The sequence below is a fragment of the Vanessa atalanta genome, chromosome 27 (assembly GCF_905147765.1).
Source record: "Vanessa atalanta chromosome 27, ilVanAtal1.2, whole genome shotgun sequence".
Taxonomy (NCBI): Eukaryota; Metazoa; Arthropoda; class Insecta; order Lepidoptera; family Nymphalidae; genus Vanessa; species Vanessa atalanta.
Genome location: NC_061897.1, coordinates 2,187,973 through 2,203,774, shown reverse-complemented (window position 1 = coordinate 2,203,774; position 15,802 = coordinate 2,187,973). Strand labels below are relative to the sequence as shown.

At 34.4% G+C, this 15,802-nt stretch overlaps 2 protein-coding genes across 5 annotated transcripts in view; both read right to left on the bottom strand.

Moving 5' to 3' along the window:
• The window catches only part of LOC125074398, a 114,324-nt gene extending 112,944 nt beyond the window's left edge, over positions 1 to 1,380 (bottom strand). For all 4 annotated transcript variants that reach the window (XM_047685722.1, XM_047685721.1, XM_047685723.1 and 1 more), the window contains exon 1: positions 961 to 1,380. In XM_047685722.1, coding sequence (XP_047541678.1) covers positions 961 to 1,113 — 153 coding nt within the window. In that variant the 5' untranslated portion in view covers positions 1,114 to 1,380. The remainder of the gene's footprint in view (positions 1 to 960) is intronic.
• Positions 1,381 to 6,376: 4,996 nt separating this feature from the next.
• LOC125074448 overlaps positions 6,377 to 15,802 on the bottom strand; it is a 50,458-nt gene continuing 41,032 nt past the window's right edge. Inside the window, exons 4-9 of the mRNA XM_047685814.1 lie at positions 12,137 to 13,602; positions 10,242 to 10,338; positions 9,090 to 9,247; positions 8,623 to 8,768; positions 7,435 to 7,522; positions 6,377 to 6,593 (exon numbers count right to left, since the gene is read on the bottom strand). Coding sequence (XP_047541770.1) covers positions 6,498 to 6,593; positions 7,435 to 7,522; positions 8,623 to 8,768; positions 9,090 to 9,247; positions 10,242 to 10,338; positions 12,137 to 13,602 — 2,051 coding nt within the window. The 3' untranslated portion in view covers positions 6,377 to 6,497. The remainder of the gene's footprint in view (positions 6,594 to 7,434; positions 7,523 to 8,622; positions 8,769 to 9,089; positions 9,248 to 10,241; positions 10,339 to 12,136; positions 13,603 to 15,802) is intronic.

Genomic DNA, 15,802 nt, shown 5'->3' with positions numbered 1-15,802 from the left:
TTAAAATCTTAATAACTTTTATCATTATCTCCGCACGTTGGAACATTTCCGCACAGCATGATCCAATTGAACTTTAATATTTTAGATGTCGTTTATATTTGTATTATTAATAATACTGAAGGTGGTAGTGTTGTTAAAAATATGAAATAAAAAAAACTTTATAGAATAATTACAAATAGTAATAAATATAGTTGTATTCATATGTACATGTAGAGTTGTTGCATATTGTCGATTAATTTTATTTATAATAAACATTAATTGTTTTTTATTAAATAGAATTGTAATTAAATCTAAAGAATACTTAATATCTTATAATTCACATGGATATAATAATCTGTAAGTGAATGATCATATATTCAGATGAATTAAATTTTACGTTTAAGTATTTATAAAATATTTAAATATTAAAATAAGGCAATCTCAAAGTTGAAGAACGATGATCGATATTAAAAGTAAATATCATTTATTTAATTAAAAAATCGAAGTGTGACTCGTCAATCAACGAGTACCGGCGTACGAGTTTGTTTGTAAACAAATAACATATGATCCATTTACCGGCACCGATTTTTTTATTTTTCTTATATTCTAAAAATATTTAAACTACAAATGCCAAAATATCAGCACCGTAGGACGACAATTCGCTGAGAAAAACGCAATTGAAAGAACTATGGGATCAGAAGTGACCTACGAAAACACCATGCGGTGTTATCGCGCCAAATTTTGACAACTATATAGTAATGTAAATAGTGCATATATAAATAATCTTATCTCGTTATTAGCCCTTTAAAAGCCACATTAATCATATTTCTACGTACGCAATAAACTCAGAGTAATAAATTCGCTAAAAATCCTCTATTACGAATAAATATACCGCCCCTAGCGGTAGGAATACGAAACTGAAACATGATGGCCGACACAGTAGTTTTGATGACTTAACACCTAAATGCGCAAAATACTCACACTTTCCTCCTCTTTTTCCATACCAGAGGGCATTTGAGGTACAGCACGATTAATCGCCGAGTAGTCCGGTAAATCCGGAAGCTCCTCGGCGAGATATATGGGCATTGGTTTCGACGCATCCAGGGCCCTCGCCCTAAACGAGAGCTTCGACATTTTGTTGACAGAACAAAACACGCTAGCGTCGACACAAAAATGCACTTATAAAACACTTTATAGCTCCTCCAGGAGGTCCCAAAGGACCGTAAACTGCACTTTGCACACTCTAGTTCGTTCCCATGGTTAATTTTTGCACGCACTCAGTCACAATTAATGAAAAACAATAACGAAACTTTACATATTGAGCGTACTTTACAGAAAGCCATCATGGCGGCTTTCCGTTTGGCGGACGACCATGACCAACTTCCACCTAGTGCGACGTGCGCGGGAAGGAAACACGCGGGAACAAATCCGTCATTTTTATATCTTATTTAAAGTATAACTATTTAAAAATTAGTGAATTTTGTATCAAAAAATATTTATAAATATAAAATAATTATTGAGCTATATTCACTAATATTTAATTGAATATTTTAAAATAATCAAAAATAAAAATATGATTATGACGTCGAAGATAGACTGTCAACCCATAGACAACTTATATTTGTTTCTATATGCGTTCCCGCTTACGCAACTTATGTTAATGCACAGATTTTAAATATGAACGAAAACTACGACTGATTGTTCCTTTTATGTTATTTAAAAATATATATTTAATTTTTAGTAATGTAAGTTATGTTGAAATAACTTTTAAACAATATGTCACCATAGTTTATTTAAAAATTAAGTTTTATTATAATATAATAGAACCGCAAAATAAAAAAGGTATACTTAAAAAATATTATAATTATTTACAAACAGATTTTTATTTAAAATTTGTGTTGTCATGTATATATAACTTTATGTTAGAACACTTATCAAAGGCATTTTATCCAATTTTGTTGTCAGTAAAAAAATATATATTATCTATGGATTAAATCCAGTTGAACATTGAACGAATACCCAGCGTTTTAGAAACATAAATATTTATTATTATTTACTGGTTATTATATAGTCAGTGCTGAATTTGAGATAAATAAAAAATATAATGTCATTTTTATTTTCCCTTTTTATTATTTTTTGTTTAATGTAGTATGTAATGTAATAATTTTGATTATTTAATTTAATTCTAATGTTCCAATGTAAATAATTTTATTTATAATATGTACGTCGAATCTAACTCGACTGGACAGCGTTCGGGAAGCTACGAAAAATCTTCTCGTCCCTTATACCGCAGTGTCTCAAGACAAAAGTCTTTGACCATTGTGTGTTGCCATGCCAATGGGCCTCATAAGAAGGTTCAGGATCACTCAAAGGGCAATGGAGAGGGCTATGCTCGGAGTTTCTCTGCGAGATCGAATCAGAAGTGAGAAGATCTGGTCACCGAAATAGCCCGAAGAATTGCCACACTTAAGTGGCATATTGCTCGAAGAACCAACGGCCGATGGGGCCGACGAGTTCTCGAGTGGCGACCATAGACCGGAAGACGCAGCGTGGGTAGGCTCCCCACATGGTGGTTCGACGACCTGGTTAAGGTCGCGGGAAGCCGGTGGTTGCGGGCTGCACAAGACCGGTCGTTGTGGCGATCTTTGGGGGAGGTCTATGTCCAGCAGTGGACGTCCTTCAGCTGAGAGATGAGATGAACGTACCTAAGTTATCTATTTAACAAGTATAATATTAAACAACCACATCTTAAGACGACCTCCTTCCCACGAATTTCTATGTCATTTGTTAAAGGCCGTGTTTTAACTTGTCTGCTGTTAAAGGCTATAAGCATAAAATACTAACTTTAAATTGGTAAATACCATACCAATTATAAAAATAAAATTTATTTTTGCAATCATCATTAAAATTTGTCATGTGACACATACACCTAAGGCCGAGAATTCTGATCCTTATTTCGCACCTTTTTATAACTATCTTGTTAGTTTAGATAAATGTCTCCAACATTCTCATGCCGAGAGAATAGGTGCATATCCCAGGTCGGGCTAGGAGCGGTAAAGATGTTATTCCTTTAAATAAGTAATTCGCATCGGAAAGAATAATAAAGCTATCACTCGGGTCAGATCAAATGATTATGTAAACAAGAAAACTCTCTACTTTCAGCAACTTTGGAATGTCCCAATCATGAAGAAAAGTTTTTGCTATTTCTTCAAAATTCGTATAAGATGCAAGTTATTTATTCGAGAAATTATTATTACTACATGCGTGCACTCCTCCGTAAACGTAGATTTAAAGCTGGCAGCTGGAGGAGTTTGGCAGGTCCAAAGTTTGCGAAACAAACAGTGTCGTAGAAAATGAATGGCGCAGGAGATTCGACAAAAAGTTTGGTCGGGCTTGCAGTGGTGTCGACCCAGTCATCAAAAACGGTCGGAATCGATAAAATGTATTTACTTGAACAAAATAATTTGCCACTAGAGCATTTGACAATTTTGTCCCACACACGATAAAAAACTTGCTACTACACGAACATTTGCAATAGTTAAGCATGGTTGATGGTTGTCTTATCTAAAGAATTAAAAAAAATTGTTACATTAACTATAACAGACAATAGCATTTTGGACCCCGTAGCCGCGTCACATTTTAAAAAGTTTGGTACGAGAAGATTAAGGAGTAACACTAGAAGAAACTTACAATATCTTTAATCTGGTGTTATACCGTGTATGATGTTAGCAGAGTTTCTTGTGAATGACAAAATGGCAGCATAGTATCTATAACTTGTAAAAAAATCCTTAATATATTATAACTTAATGCTTTTCATATAGAGAATATTTATTTCCACTTCATGAAAAAAGACATATTTTATGTACAAATACATAGATCCTAATGCAAGTTTCTGTCACCCAGGAGTCTTGTACGCTAGCGTCGATTTTCAGACATAACTTATTTATTTAATCTATGATTGTGATTTAGAGATTAATTTCACTTGTAAATTTAGAAAAAAATGTAATAAACATACGACATGCTTTGTGTCGCTGTAGCGATAGGGCTACAGCGACAAAAAAAATAGTGGCCAACAGTTGGCCTGAACGTATACGCACACGAGCAAATTAGTATGACGTTTGGCGAATGTCAGCGTAGCTGTCACGCGACCAAGATAAAAAGTTGGCTCATTTGTTTTAATTCTAATGTAGTGCAACACTATCTTGAATTCTAGATATATAAATAAAATCTAACGCCGTTGCATAATTTGGCTTCTTTTCGCCTACGGTCCTGTCAGAAATATTTTTTTACGGTGTATAATTATTCGCTTCATTTAACGTTTATTCAGTAACGGATATTGTATCAGACTAATTGCTGGCCGCGCCTAGCGCGACCCATTCTCCCCCCTGCCTTACTGTATATAGTACTATAAATTATTAGGAAGTACAGATAAATCGCTATAACGATTTATTCATTTTCATAAGTATATGTTAATTATTTTATTCATTTAAAGTAAAACTTACTTTCTTCGGGATATAAAATAAATATATTATAATAAAAACAAAAATACATTTAAACAATAATTTATTCAAATTCATTATCAATTTTAAACAAAGGTATTAGTGTAAAATAAGACTTAATATTTCATAATTGAGTAGGTATTCAAAATAACATTAATTCGTTTGATTTTTTATTGATCACAACACTGTGAGCAAAATTTACTTTTATCATATTTTTAATTATTGAAAACATATACATTGTACATCAAAAAAATGTTTAAAAATGTTCAAAATGTCAATCACAAGAAAATTAATTCGGACCAGCCTTTCTATTTCATTGTTATCATCAAACAACCAAATTCTATCAGTTCCCCGTCAGATATATACATTTTGTTAATCTCCCTCGCTTCCATCTTAAATCTGTTAGCTTTATATTGAAGTATCTTGTGTAGAAAGAGAAATAACTGTCAATAAAAATTACATTAACAAATAATACTGCTATTAAATTTTCAATTTATTGATCTGGCAACTTTAGTATAATTTACTATTATGTGCTAGCAACATTAGAAGATTCGTTATGACATGTTCATTTTTTGAATCAAGCATAAACATTGATAGTTAGAGATCATATTCCGTTGTCATTTCTTTTTATACATATAATATAGGATAGGAAACATATGTAGGATTTTTCATCTTATTCTGAATTTAGTTACAATTTCTAAGTATATTATAGTATATGCAAGTAAGTACCGGGATCAGCGGGCTTAGACAAAGTAATACAATCGAAGAATTCTTTTGTATTTTGTAGTACTCCTTTTGCATTTAAAATAACTGATGATTGATACAGATAACTTGGAGTGTTACTATCTACTTGATACACATGTATTATATATGAAAAAGACATTTATTGTGTTTAAGCGGTCTTTCTGATTTTTTTGTTTAGTAGTGAAGTTTTTAAAAGGTTTTCATTTTTATTTAGAGAAAATAAAAATGAAAACCTATTAAAACTTATCTATACTATATAGGCAATTTAAAGACAGTTTGCTTATCGTTTATAGTGGGATCCACAGTCAGACAGTTGTCGATCAATGAATATGACATTTAAATTTTTATTAAGGCTGTTAAGCTTATTTTTGTTTGGTTATTTTTAGAAGAGAAAAATAATTTTAGATCTAGCAGTAGCGACCAACTAAAATCAACTCAAATCAATCAATGTGCCGATAGACAATTATTGTATGCAATTTGTCTGAGCCCGTTTTAGCTTTAAGCTCTACTATTAAAAATAAAATCCATCCTACACTATATAATAACATCTAAAATAGCAAAGAATTCAAATTCAGTAAGTTTTGATTTCATTTCAATGAATAACTAATATGTGAAGAAAAATGTCACATATGTTTCCGTTCTTTAAAAGCGCTTACAATATAAAATGGTTAACTTCTATACAAAAAGAACTTATATTGCGTTGACAATGGGTGCGTTATAGTATCAATAAGCTATATCTATAATAACCCTTATTACATCAGCGTAAGGTGCATTTTAACTATACGAATAAATTCAGGCAGACGCTACAAGTATTAATTTTTTTATATAGATTATAAATACGCCAATAATGGGATTGTCATTTTTTTTTTTTTAATAGGAATGATTTTTCACTTCAGTCTTGTCCATTCTGACATTAATAATCTGTAATAGTGACGTTAATGACAGTAAAGCTTTTTTTCTATTTGATAATAATAAAGCAATGATTCTAAATGTTATGCCAGTTATTTTCAAAATGGACGAAACTGAATATTTGCAAAATAAATACAGAATGAGATAAACTATTGCAGTTTTAATTTGCAATAAATATTTTATATTAGTAAATTGTATATTCAATGAGTGATAATACATTTAATATGACGTTTAGTTTTTTTTTAATTTTAAACATTGAATTCGAGAGATTTTTTAGAACTGCAAATTAAAACTTACAACGATGAATGTATTATGACCCTGGTTACGTTTAAGACGGTTAATATATTCTATGAGGTTGCAAGCAAATCAGCTCTGTCCGATGGATTCTTCGGAGACATGGCTGGCACAGTCTCCTTGGGCGACCATTGATTTTGCACTTTTACCTACAAAGATTTCTACCTCCTGTAATGAAACGCTCAAATTAATTATATTTTATTAATGTTAATTGACTGTAGTAGATGGTATATTTTAATCAAGAGTATTGGCTTAGGGTCTGAGTAGATTATACTATGAGTTGTTACTAATTACGCATTAACTAAGTACAAGTAAGTACATAGAAGAACTAAATTAAACATTCTATATAGCACACGGATATTATAATACATATCACAGATATAAATCCAGATAAGTAACCATAAGCAAGTAACTTCATCATTTCTCAAACACAGACACACTTAAAATAATTTTACTTTTCAAAAAATTGTATGTTTACTTTGGTGGGCTTTGTGGATAGTTACCACCCACTCTGGAACACAGTATTGCTCTATTGTACTTAGTATTGCTGTGTTCCAGTTCAAAGGGTGAGCCAGGATAAATAACTACTGGTACAAGGGACAACTTAGCTCTCAAGTATGGTGGTGCATTGGTGTTGTAAGGAATGGATAATATTTCGTTACAGCATCGATCTCTATGGGCAGTGGTGACAACATTTGTCCGTCCGCCAACATGTATATATATAATTAAAGACATATATATGTAATAAATATTATGTTAGAACATTCTACTGCCCCAAGTGGTAGTATTAACAGCAACATACTTGGATGTTTCATTTAAAACTGTTCCACATAAAGTGCTTCTTTTCGAAGGCTACCCAAACTATCTGTCTTAATCCTGCATCTGTCTTTCGATGTAAGTCAGTCAAAGAATTACACAAGGGATATAACATCTTAGTATAATCTGTATAGGTAATTTTTACAATGCTAGTCAGTATGTATATAATTTTAATTGATATCGTTTGTCTCACCTGACTGCCCTCGACAGCGGTATCGTTGTCTCGCTCGCTCGCAGACGGAGTAGAGCGAGTCGCGAGTTGTCTCTCACGCGCTACACGTCTGTAAACAACGTTAACATTATTTATTTTTATACACAAATTTTTACATGCAACTTTATTTACTTTTCAATCTTGTTTGTAGGAGATACGAATGCTCTTAATTAAAGGTCGAAATAAATTAATTGACTATTTGTTTTTTTCTTTAAATAAGGGATGACGTTTAATACAATTAAGAGATTTTTGGTAGACGGTAATTATTATATGTAAATATAAAAAAAATATGTATAGACATATATATTTTAAAATAATAATAGCAATGCCCGCATTATAAGGAATTACTAATATTCGTATTGACCCCCCCATTTAAGCTTAAAGCTTGTGTCAGGAGTGGGGACGACCCAAGGGATTGATCCTGAGACTTTACATCGCTAGACAGGCCCTTAAACCTTTAAATTAGACAGGGTATGACTTTTAAATTAGACAATAAACAGACGGTATCATGCTCAGCGTTTGAAATATCATTAATATATAATATAAGAAAAAAAAATTACATGCAATGGGGCAACACTGAAACATTTTTAAAAACCTTACGAGTTTCGAAATCCAAAACATGACAGCTAAATAAAGATCACAAATTTATTTCAATATAATGTATCGGTAACCTTTAAACATCATCCTTCCTCGTCTCTGGACATATACATATAGAGGTTCATATAAAAGAAAACATAAAATGAATGTCAGTATATTACTTGAGCATTATCCCATTCAAGAATACTTTTGGTAATAGTGAGTTAATCAATCGTAAATTGAATTATTTCTGCCTGACTCTATTTATAGTGAAAAATTGACTATTAGTACGTGATGATGATAATGTAGTCCTGAACGATATCGACAAGGGTGGCCATCTCAAGGGTGACCAGCCTATTACGCAGGACATGTTATTGTGCAAAAGTATGTACGCAAACACAGGTGCACTCTCTACCCTCTCACTATCATAAGCCGGACACGACCGACCAAGCTCAAGATCAACGGCTTTACGTGCTCTCCGAGGCACGGGGCTGTACACTGTACACAAATATTCGTTAGAAACCTAATAACTTTTATCGAGATCTGTGGTGTTATATTTAACTACTAGAAAAACGAGGCAGTCGAGGCGCAGACCTGCGGTGCTCCAGCATGGCCTTCCGGTCGGCCTCCCGCTTCTGCGCGGCGAGGCGCGCCTTCTCGTTGGTGGCGGCGGGCGCGGCGGGGGGGCGGCTGGCGCGGCGCGCGGGGGAGGGCGCCGGCTTGCACACGGGCGCCGCTATCTGGGGGAGGAACATATAAGTCTGAGTTATATACACATAGTATATATTATTTGAGAAGTATAGGTAGACTAGAAAATTGACCACCTGATAGTAAGTGGTTACCATAAAAAATCCTCCTTCGTCCATGCGCTACCAACCTTGAGAAGTAGGATGTTAGTAAATTTAAAGTTTGTTTATCTTTATTCCCTCTTCAGTTGGAATAGAAACCGATTATTCGAACAGCACCTTCAATTAAGGAGATAACTAATCGTGATATTTAAATAATAAATGTATGAATTTGGACCGGAAATAACATCAGAAACTATAATGATTTCCACTTACTTCCTGCCAGTTGTTAGCACGGAGCAAATTCAAATGCTCGTAGAGTGCTTCCACATTCCTGACCTGTAGACACACCATATCCCAGAAGCCCTGGAGGTCTTCGAGCGTGGTGGGGAACTGTTCGTCACCACGTTCATTTATATTGTTGTAGCAGAGGCCTGAAAGTTTAAACCAGTAAATATGATTAACGGCTGTGGAGCTACTGAATAATTTTTATTTTCCTTTTGGATTTAAGGCAAAAAGGATATTAGGAGTTTAAAAAAAAAGTATTATATCAATGTACCATTTTAAGCTAAAAGCTTGTGCTAGGAGTGGGGAGGTCAATCACTCAAAGGGACAGGATGTACCCTGCGAATTTTAAAATTCCTAAACGAACTGGAATAATTGCGCTATTGAGGCTTAGTTTTCGCGATAAAATATTTTCATTTAATTAATTCTGTCACCAACGGCTGGGGGGACGAAGTCGGTCCAATGAGTAACTTCTCCCATCCTCCAAAGTACCCTGAGTCATCCAAGACAAAACAGTCTCAGTTGTTTAGGTAAGCGATCCCGTGATCTTCGACCATGAGAGTGTACCATTGATTTTTAGTGGGTCATCTGTGGATGCCCGTCACACGGCCAGCAATTTTATAGAACTCCCGATTATATTGGGAGCAATGCAAAATAATTATAAGCTGCAAAATTATTTTTTCAGTGAGAATAAAAAAGAATCACTCCGTTTTTTAGGAAATAGAATTTCTCTGATATTTATTAATCATTTAGAGTTAAAGGACAAAATGCTCTTAAGTGAAATAAAGGCACACGAAATACATTGTGTAATAATATTTATCTTCAATAGATAAGATAAAACACTAAGATATCAAAATGTTAGTTTTGGGAAATGAGGTTTACTAACTCAACATTAAACCTCATTATCCTAAAGTACAATTTTGGCGTTTCAGCTCTTCTTCCTTCCAACTAACGATGTTAAGTAACAGCCTCCTCTCCTCGGTTTTGCAGCTTCAACAACAAGGCGAATTGATGGATACACTGAACTTAGTTCTAAAAGCCGTTGGCAAATAGCTATAGGCGGTGATGACTTAGTATTTACCATCAGGTGGCACCCAGTCTGTCTACCTGTTTGAAATATAATAGTCTAAATAATAATCCTACCTTCGAATTGTTGCATCTTCTGCGTCGCCAACAATCGTGCTTTCCCTGAGGCAGCACGCAGTAATCCAAGCACTTCTTCGCTTATATCCTCATTATTCTGAAATTAATACATAAAAATATATTATTTGAATTTGATATAGCACTGATCAATTTAGGCCATGGCAATATCAAGGGAGACAAGCCAACTACGCAGGACACTATTCGACACTACCGGAAAGAGGTCAGGCGCATGACCAGCGGTTTCAAGTGCCTATCGAGGCCTCGAGAGAGTACTTTCAACTACATTTTCCCTTTTTAATGTAATAATATGACTTTGATAGAAGATAAACGTTATTTAAACACGAGACGTAAAGAAATACTATTAACACCAGGTTTCCGACACCATAAAGTGAATTCATATATATTTGGAGAAGACGCTCTTTGGCAAATAATAAATTTAAATCAAGTGATAAACGATCATATCAATGATAAAAAAGTGTGGAGTATTCGTCAATTATCACGCGGAATAAGTTCAAGAACAACAATTCAATTATTGTACTGAAATCTATGGAACTGATTGTCGGAAAAGATTAAAAACTATGTTCCATGCTGGTTCGTCTTTGAAGAAATTAAATTTCGAACCAGTGGTAACTTATCCTACTTTAATGTAAAATGTCGATTCAAACGTGCTGGCCAAACTCTACTTGAATAAATTATATTTTGATATGTTTTGGACCTTATTGTACGTTCTAATTAGGAAATTATTGGAGTACCAGTTTACTGGTGATAAAGCTTCTATGTATCTATACTAAAATTATAAATGCGAAAGTAACTCTGTGTTTGCCTGTTACTATTTTTCTTTCTATCTAATTCGGTATCGTGGTTTGATGAAATTTCATATGAGCTATGAAGCTAGTTTCAACTTCAAGGAGTAAAATAGGTATCTTTTTAACGCCTTACTCCCAACGACAAACGAACCGTGAGCGAGAACGTTGGTGGCCGAATAGTAAATCAAAGCCGTGCCTTCTTGTATCGAATGTCAAATTAATGACAAAGAGAAAGGCGTCAGTGTTTATCTGATGGTAGGGCTTTAGGTACGTACCACCCATTCATCAGATATTCTACTACATAGCAGCAATACTTAATTTGGTTCCGGTTTGAAGGGTGTATGAACCAATGTACAATAATGACAGCCACAATCATAACATCTTTAGTTCACAACGTTGATGGCGAGATGCTTACTTAGAATGGTCGATATATAAAAAATAATTGGAGGCGATGTTGATTGAGGAATGGAGTAATTTAAGACAAGATCAGATCGAAGGTTTGATTGATACTATGCCAGCTAGAATAAAAACCCTATTTGAAAAAAATGAGGTTCAACACACTATTTATTATCATGTATGAGTTTTTTAATTAAGTAATTTGATTCTTTGTAATCAACATTTTTTTTCTAAACTACCCTGTCTATTTACTTTTGACACGGTAGTGTATACAGCACCTATGTCTATGGGCGGGTGACCACTTACCGTCACGAGACCCATTTGCCCTTCTACCTACCTATATCATAAAAAATTAAACACCCACGAAATGCGTACAAGTAAAGCGATTAGTAATTAATTAAACTCAAAACTAAAAGCATTAATATTTCTCACGAGAAAATGCTAAGACGATTTCTATGTGTTGTATAAAGATATTTATATTTGTCAAATAACGATCAATGAGGTGCTTATTTTTTTTTTTTTTATTATTAATCACAGACCTGTTTTAATGTGCCTTTGGTGAATTTGACCGATTCTATAATTGATATGTCTACGTGTATTCATTTTCATGCATCACATTCAAAATTACAATTTTTATTTACTTCTGAATTTTTTTTCCAGCTGTTAACAAATTAATATACAGTTGAATCTCACCTGTAAAGTCTCCAGCTCCTTCTCTGCTCCAACAGCCAAGGCGATCAATCTTTCGGTCTCTTTCTTTTCCAAATCTATGAAATAATACGCGTCTTTAACCACTTCGCCGTTAGCTTTATCGACACCATTCACACCATTCACCGGTTCTTTAATCGAATCGTCTAAATTTATCACAGAAACACCATTAGTCACATCACTAATTTTCTCTTCGACTTCAGTCTTCGAAGGTTCCGGAATGTCTTGTTCTATTTTCTGAGGGGAGAGGTCAGACTTCAAGCTCTTCCTCGGCGATAGAATCGGTAGTTGCGCGCGGAATTCCGGCCTCAAATGCCTCAACACTGGCAGAACTGTCGGATCCTCATTCGTTGGACTCGTGTATATGTTCTCGCTGTCGAAACTTTCGTTCGATTTACGGGGCGAGACGAATCTCTCGCTCGGACAATTTAGAGATTTCTCCGTCAACACTTTCGGGTCGTCGTCCTCGCTGGAACTCTTCAATTTGTGCCTTTTCTGGTTGAAAAATCCCTGAGCGAGCGCGCCCGGTCCGTACAAACGTTCGACGCGTTGCTGTATAAAGCTTTTCATGGGACTTGTCAACTTTTCGCCATTCTCTTTTGTTATTTCGACCCGTTTCGATACACCGTTTGAGGATATCGTATACGACTCGGACGTCAATCTGGTCTCTTTACCATTAGTCGTGACGGATTGTCTGAAATTAGTCTCCGAATAACTCGATTTAAACGTCATTTCTTTAGCATTATCTACCTCGTCTTTCTGATGAAGCATCGACGTAGCGAATGTCTTGCTCTCGTTCGATATATATGGACGACTCGTAGTCGTCATACTGGGGCCTAAAAAATCGTTTTTGAGCTGTTTATTTTCAGCAGCCATGAAGGCATGCACTGGGGAAGCTATGTGAGGGTCGGTGTGCGCCTTGGGAGGCGCTTTTGGTGTCAAATTCGTGCGAGTATCATGAGGTCCGAAGGTCGGCACAAGCAGTTTATTAGCACTGACAGGGACTGGGACGAGTAGAGAGTTATTTTCACTTCTGTATTGATAGTTATGTGTGATTGGTCGTATGGGAGACGCTTCTCGGCTTTTGTTTATGTCCTGGCGCAATTTAGAATCATACGTTGTTAAATTAGTGTAGCCGTTAACCGAACACGCCAAGTTAAGATAGCTAGGCTTCTTCTGGGGTAATTCGTCCCGTTTCCTTTGGTGACTCCTTGATCTATGGCTCGATGTGTCTACGAGGATTTTTGGGGGAGGCCTGAGGAGGTGGTCCGATCTCCTCGGGGTTGGTGTTTGATCGTCTGGTGACCTGGCTGGTGAAATCGGTGCCAATGGTGTTGCACTGCTGGGTTGTAAGTTAGACGCCGCACGTTCTTGTATTCGGGACGTGAAATCTCTAATACGACTGGTCGTTGACGATGGCGTCAGAAGATTCAAGCTGCCGGATGTTGTATCTGAAACAATACACAAACATTGTTACGTTCATTCTTTAATTTAACATTTCTCAAATTTTTCACGATGCAATCATTATTTTGAACGTATTGTTTCGTACAAAGTCAAATGACTCTATTCAATAAGCATTACGCTCTTTTATGAATACCCAGACTTGAGAAAAACCGGTGAAAAATCTCAGCGTTAACAACACTAGTCAGTAACAGCCAGTTTGTTAAAAGATGTACTTCGTGTTCAAATAACGATAGAAAGTAAACATAAATAAATGGTATGACGTAAGTATCAAGAGAAAAACTTAATAGCAAGCATTTTAATTTAAAAAACTTACAAGAAATACATTAAGAAATAGTCACACATTCTAAACTAACACTAAATTCAAATGCAATACGGAATAAAAATACTTGATTTAAACAAGTTTTAATAATCACTTTTGAATCATCATTTTACAAGTTAACTTCGAAAATCTATCACGAATGTAATACGACAAAATCCAGTAGGTACTCTTTATGTCACTAACTAAATAACATATAATTATTGCATAATAATATACAATTTAACTATATATAATTATGTTATTATGAATATTAATTAAGACTAAATTCAAAAATTACAAAACAGTCAATAAAAATTCCTTATCTAAAGATCATTTTGATAATTGTTATCACGTCAAGGTCGTTGCGATTGTGTTGTAAAACATTAGTAGAAAAAATATTTAAACTGAGCCCTGAGAATTTGTCCGTATGTACGTGCTAATCTCAGAATCCAGATTTTCTTTTTTTAATATAAGTTTTATTTTTAATCTGAATTATTGTGATTATTTGCATACTAGGTATGTAATATTACGTATGTGTAATACTTGGTGGTAGGGCTTAGTGCTGTATTTGGATAGAAGAATATCTATTCTATCTATTTACTAGGGGTAGACCCCCAAACAGCAATACTTAATATTGTTGAGTTCGGGTTTAAAGGGTGAGTTGGGCAGTGTAACTACAGGCACAAGGGACATAACATCTTAGTTCCCAAGATCGGTAGCGCTTTATCGATTGATGTAAGGAATGGTTAATATGTCTTAAATCGCCAATGTCTATGGGCGATGTTGAGCACTTACCGTATTATTGTATATATAAACAATAAAATTAAAAAAAAAAAAAAATACTAGACAAATAAGCACTATTAATAAACGAAATATTAATGTTTTAGTTGAGAAAAATAAATAATCATTATTGTTTAGACTCATTTATCTAACAAATACCTGCTCCCAATTGTAATATAATACTCAATACGTCCTCTGCGTTATAAAAAAAAACATTTTTTACGCAATCTTTCATCTATACTTACAAAACAGAAGTTTTTTTGTAAGACCTAACGAAAGACGGTTTGGAGCTTATTCCACAACGCTGCTCCAATGCGGGTTGGTGGGTATACAAATGGCAGAATTTCGTTGAAATTAGACACATGAAGGTTTCAAAATTCAGTGGTCATCTTAACCAACATGAGGCTAATTTCAATGAAATCCTGCCACATGTGTATCCACCAACCCAACCAAGAGCAGAATGGTCAAATAGACTCCAAACCTTGTCCTCAAAGGGAGAGTAAACCTTAACTCGGCACAGGACATGGGACATTGACCTTCTGTTATATCACTTAACACAGTGTTGTACATATAAAGAATATTTAATGAATTATTAGATATATGTCATTTGTCGTAAACGAAACATCTTAACAAGCACATTGGCCGTTTGAAAACAGGTCCTGTAGAGGCGTATATGTATAAGGTGATTACTGTTTATAATCGACCTTGACCTTCTTGGTACACGGCCAAGTTTGAGAGAATATTATGGACGGTATGTGACAGAGGTAAAAATTACATAAATAATTTGTACATCTATAAGTTTGAAAGTTGAAACCTGGCATTCAACAGTGGGACATTTACTTAGAGTTTTTAAAATACATTTGTAATCAGAAGCGTTATAGAAATTACAAAATATTGTACAATTTGATTTAAATTAACTTACACGGCCACACTATGGAATGTAATAATAATAATAATAAAATAAGACATTACGTTAAAAACCAAAAACGTATACAATACACTATCTGTCTTTATTATATTTATTATAGATATAGATAAGAGGATGGTCAGATGGTCCACCTGATGGTAAGTACTCGTCATTGCCCATAGACGTTGAAACCATAAGAAAT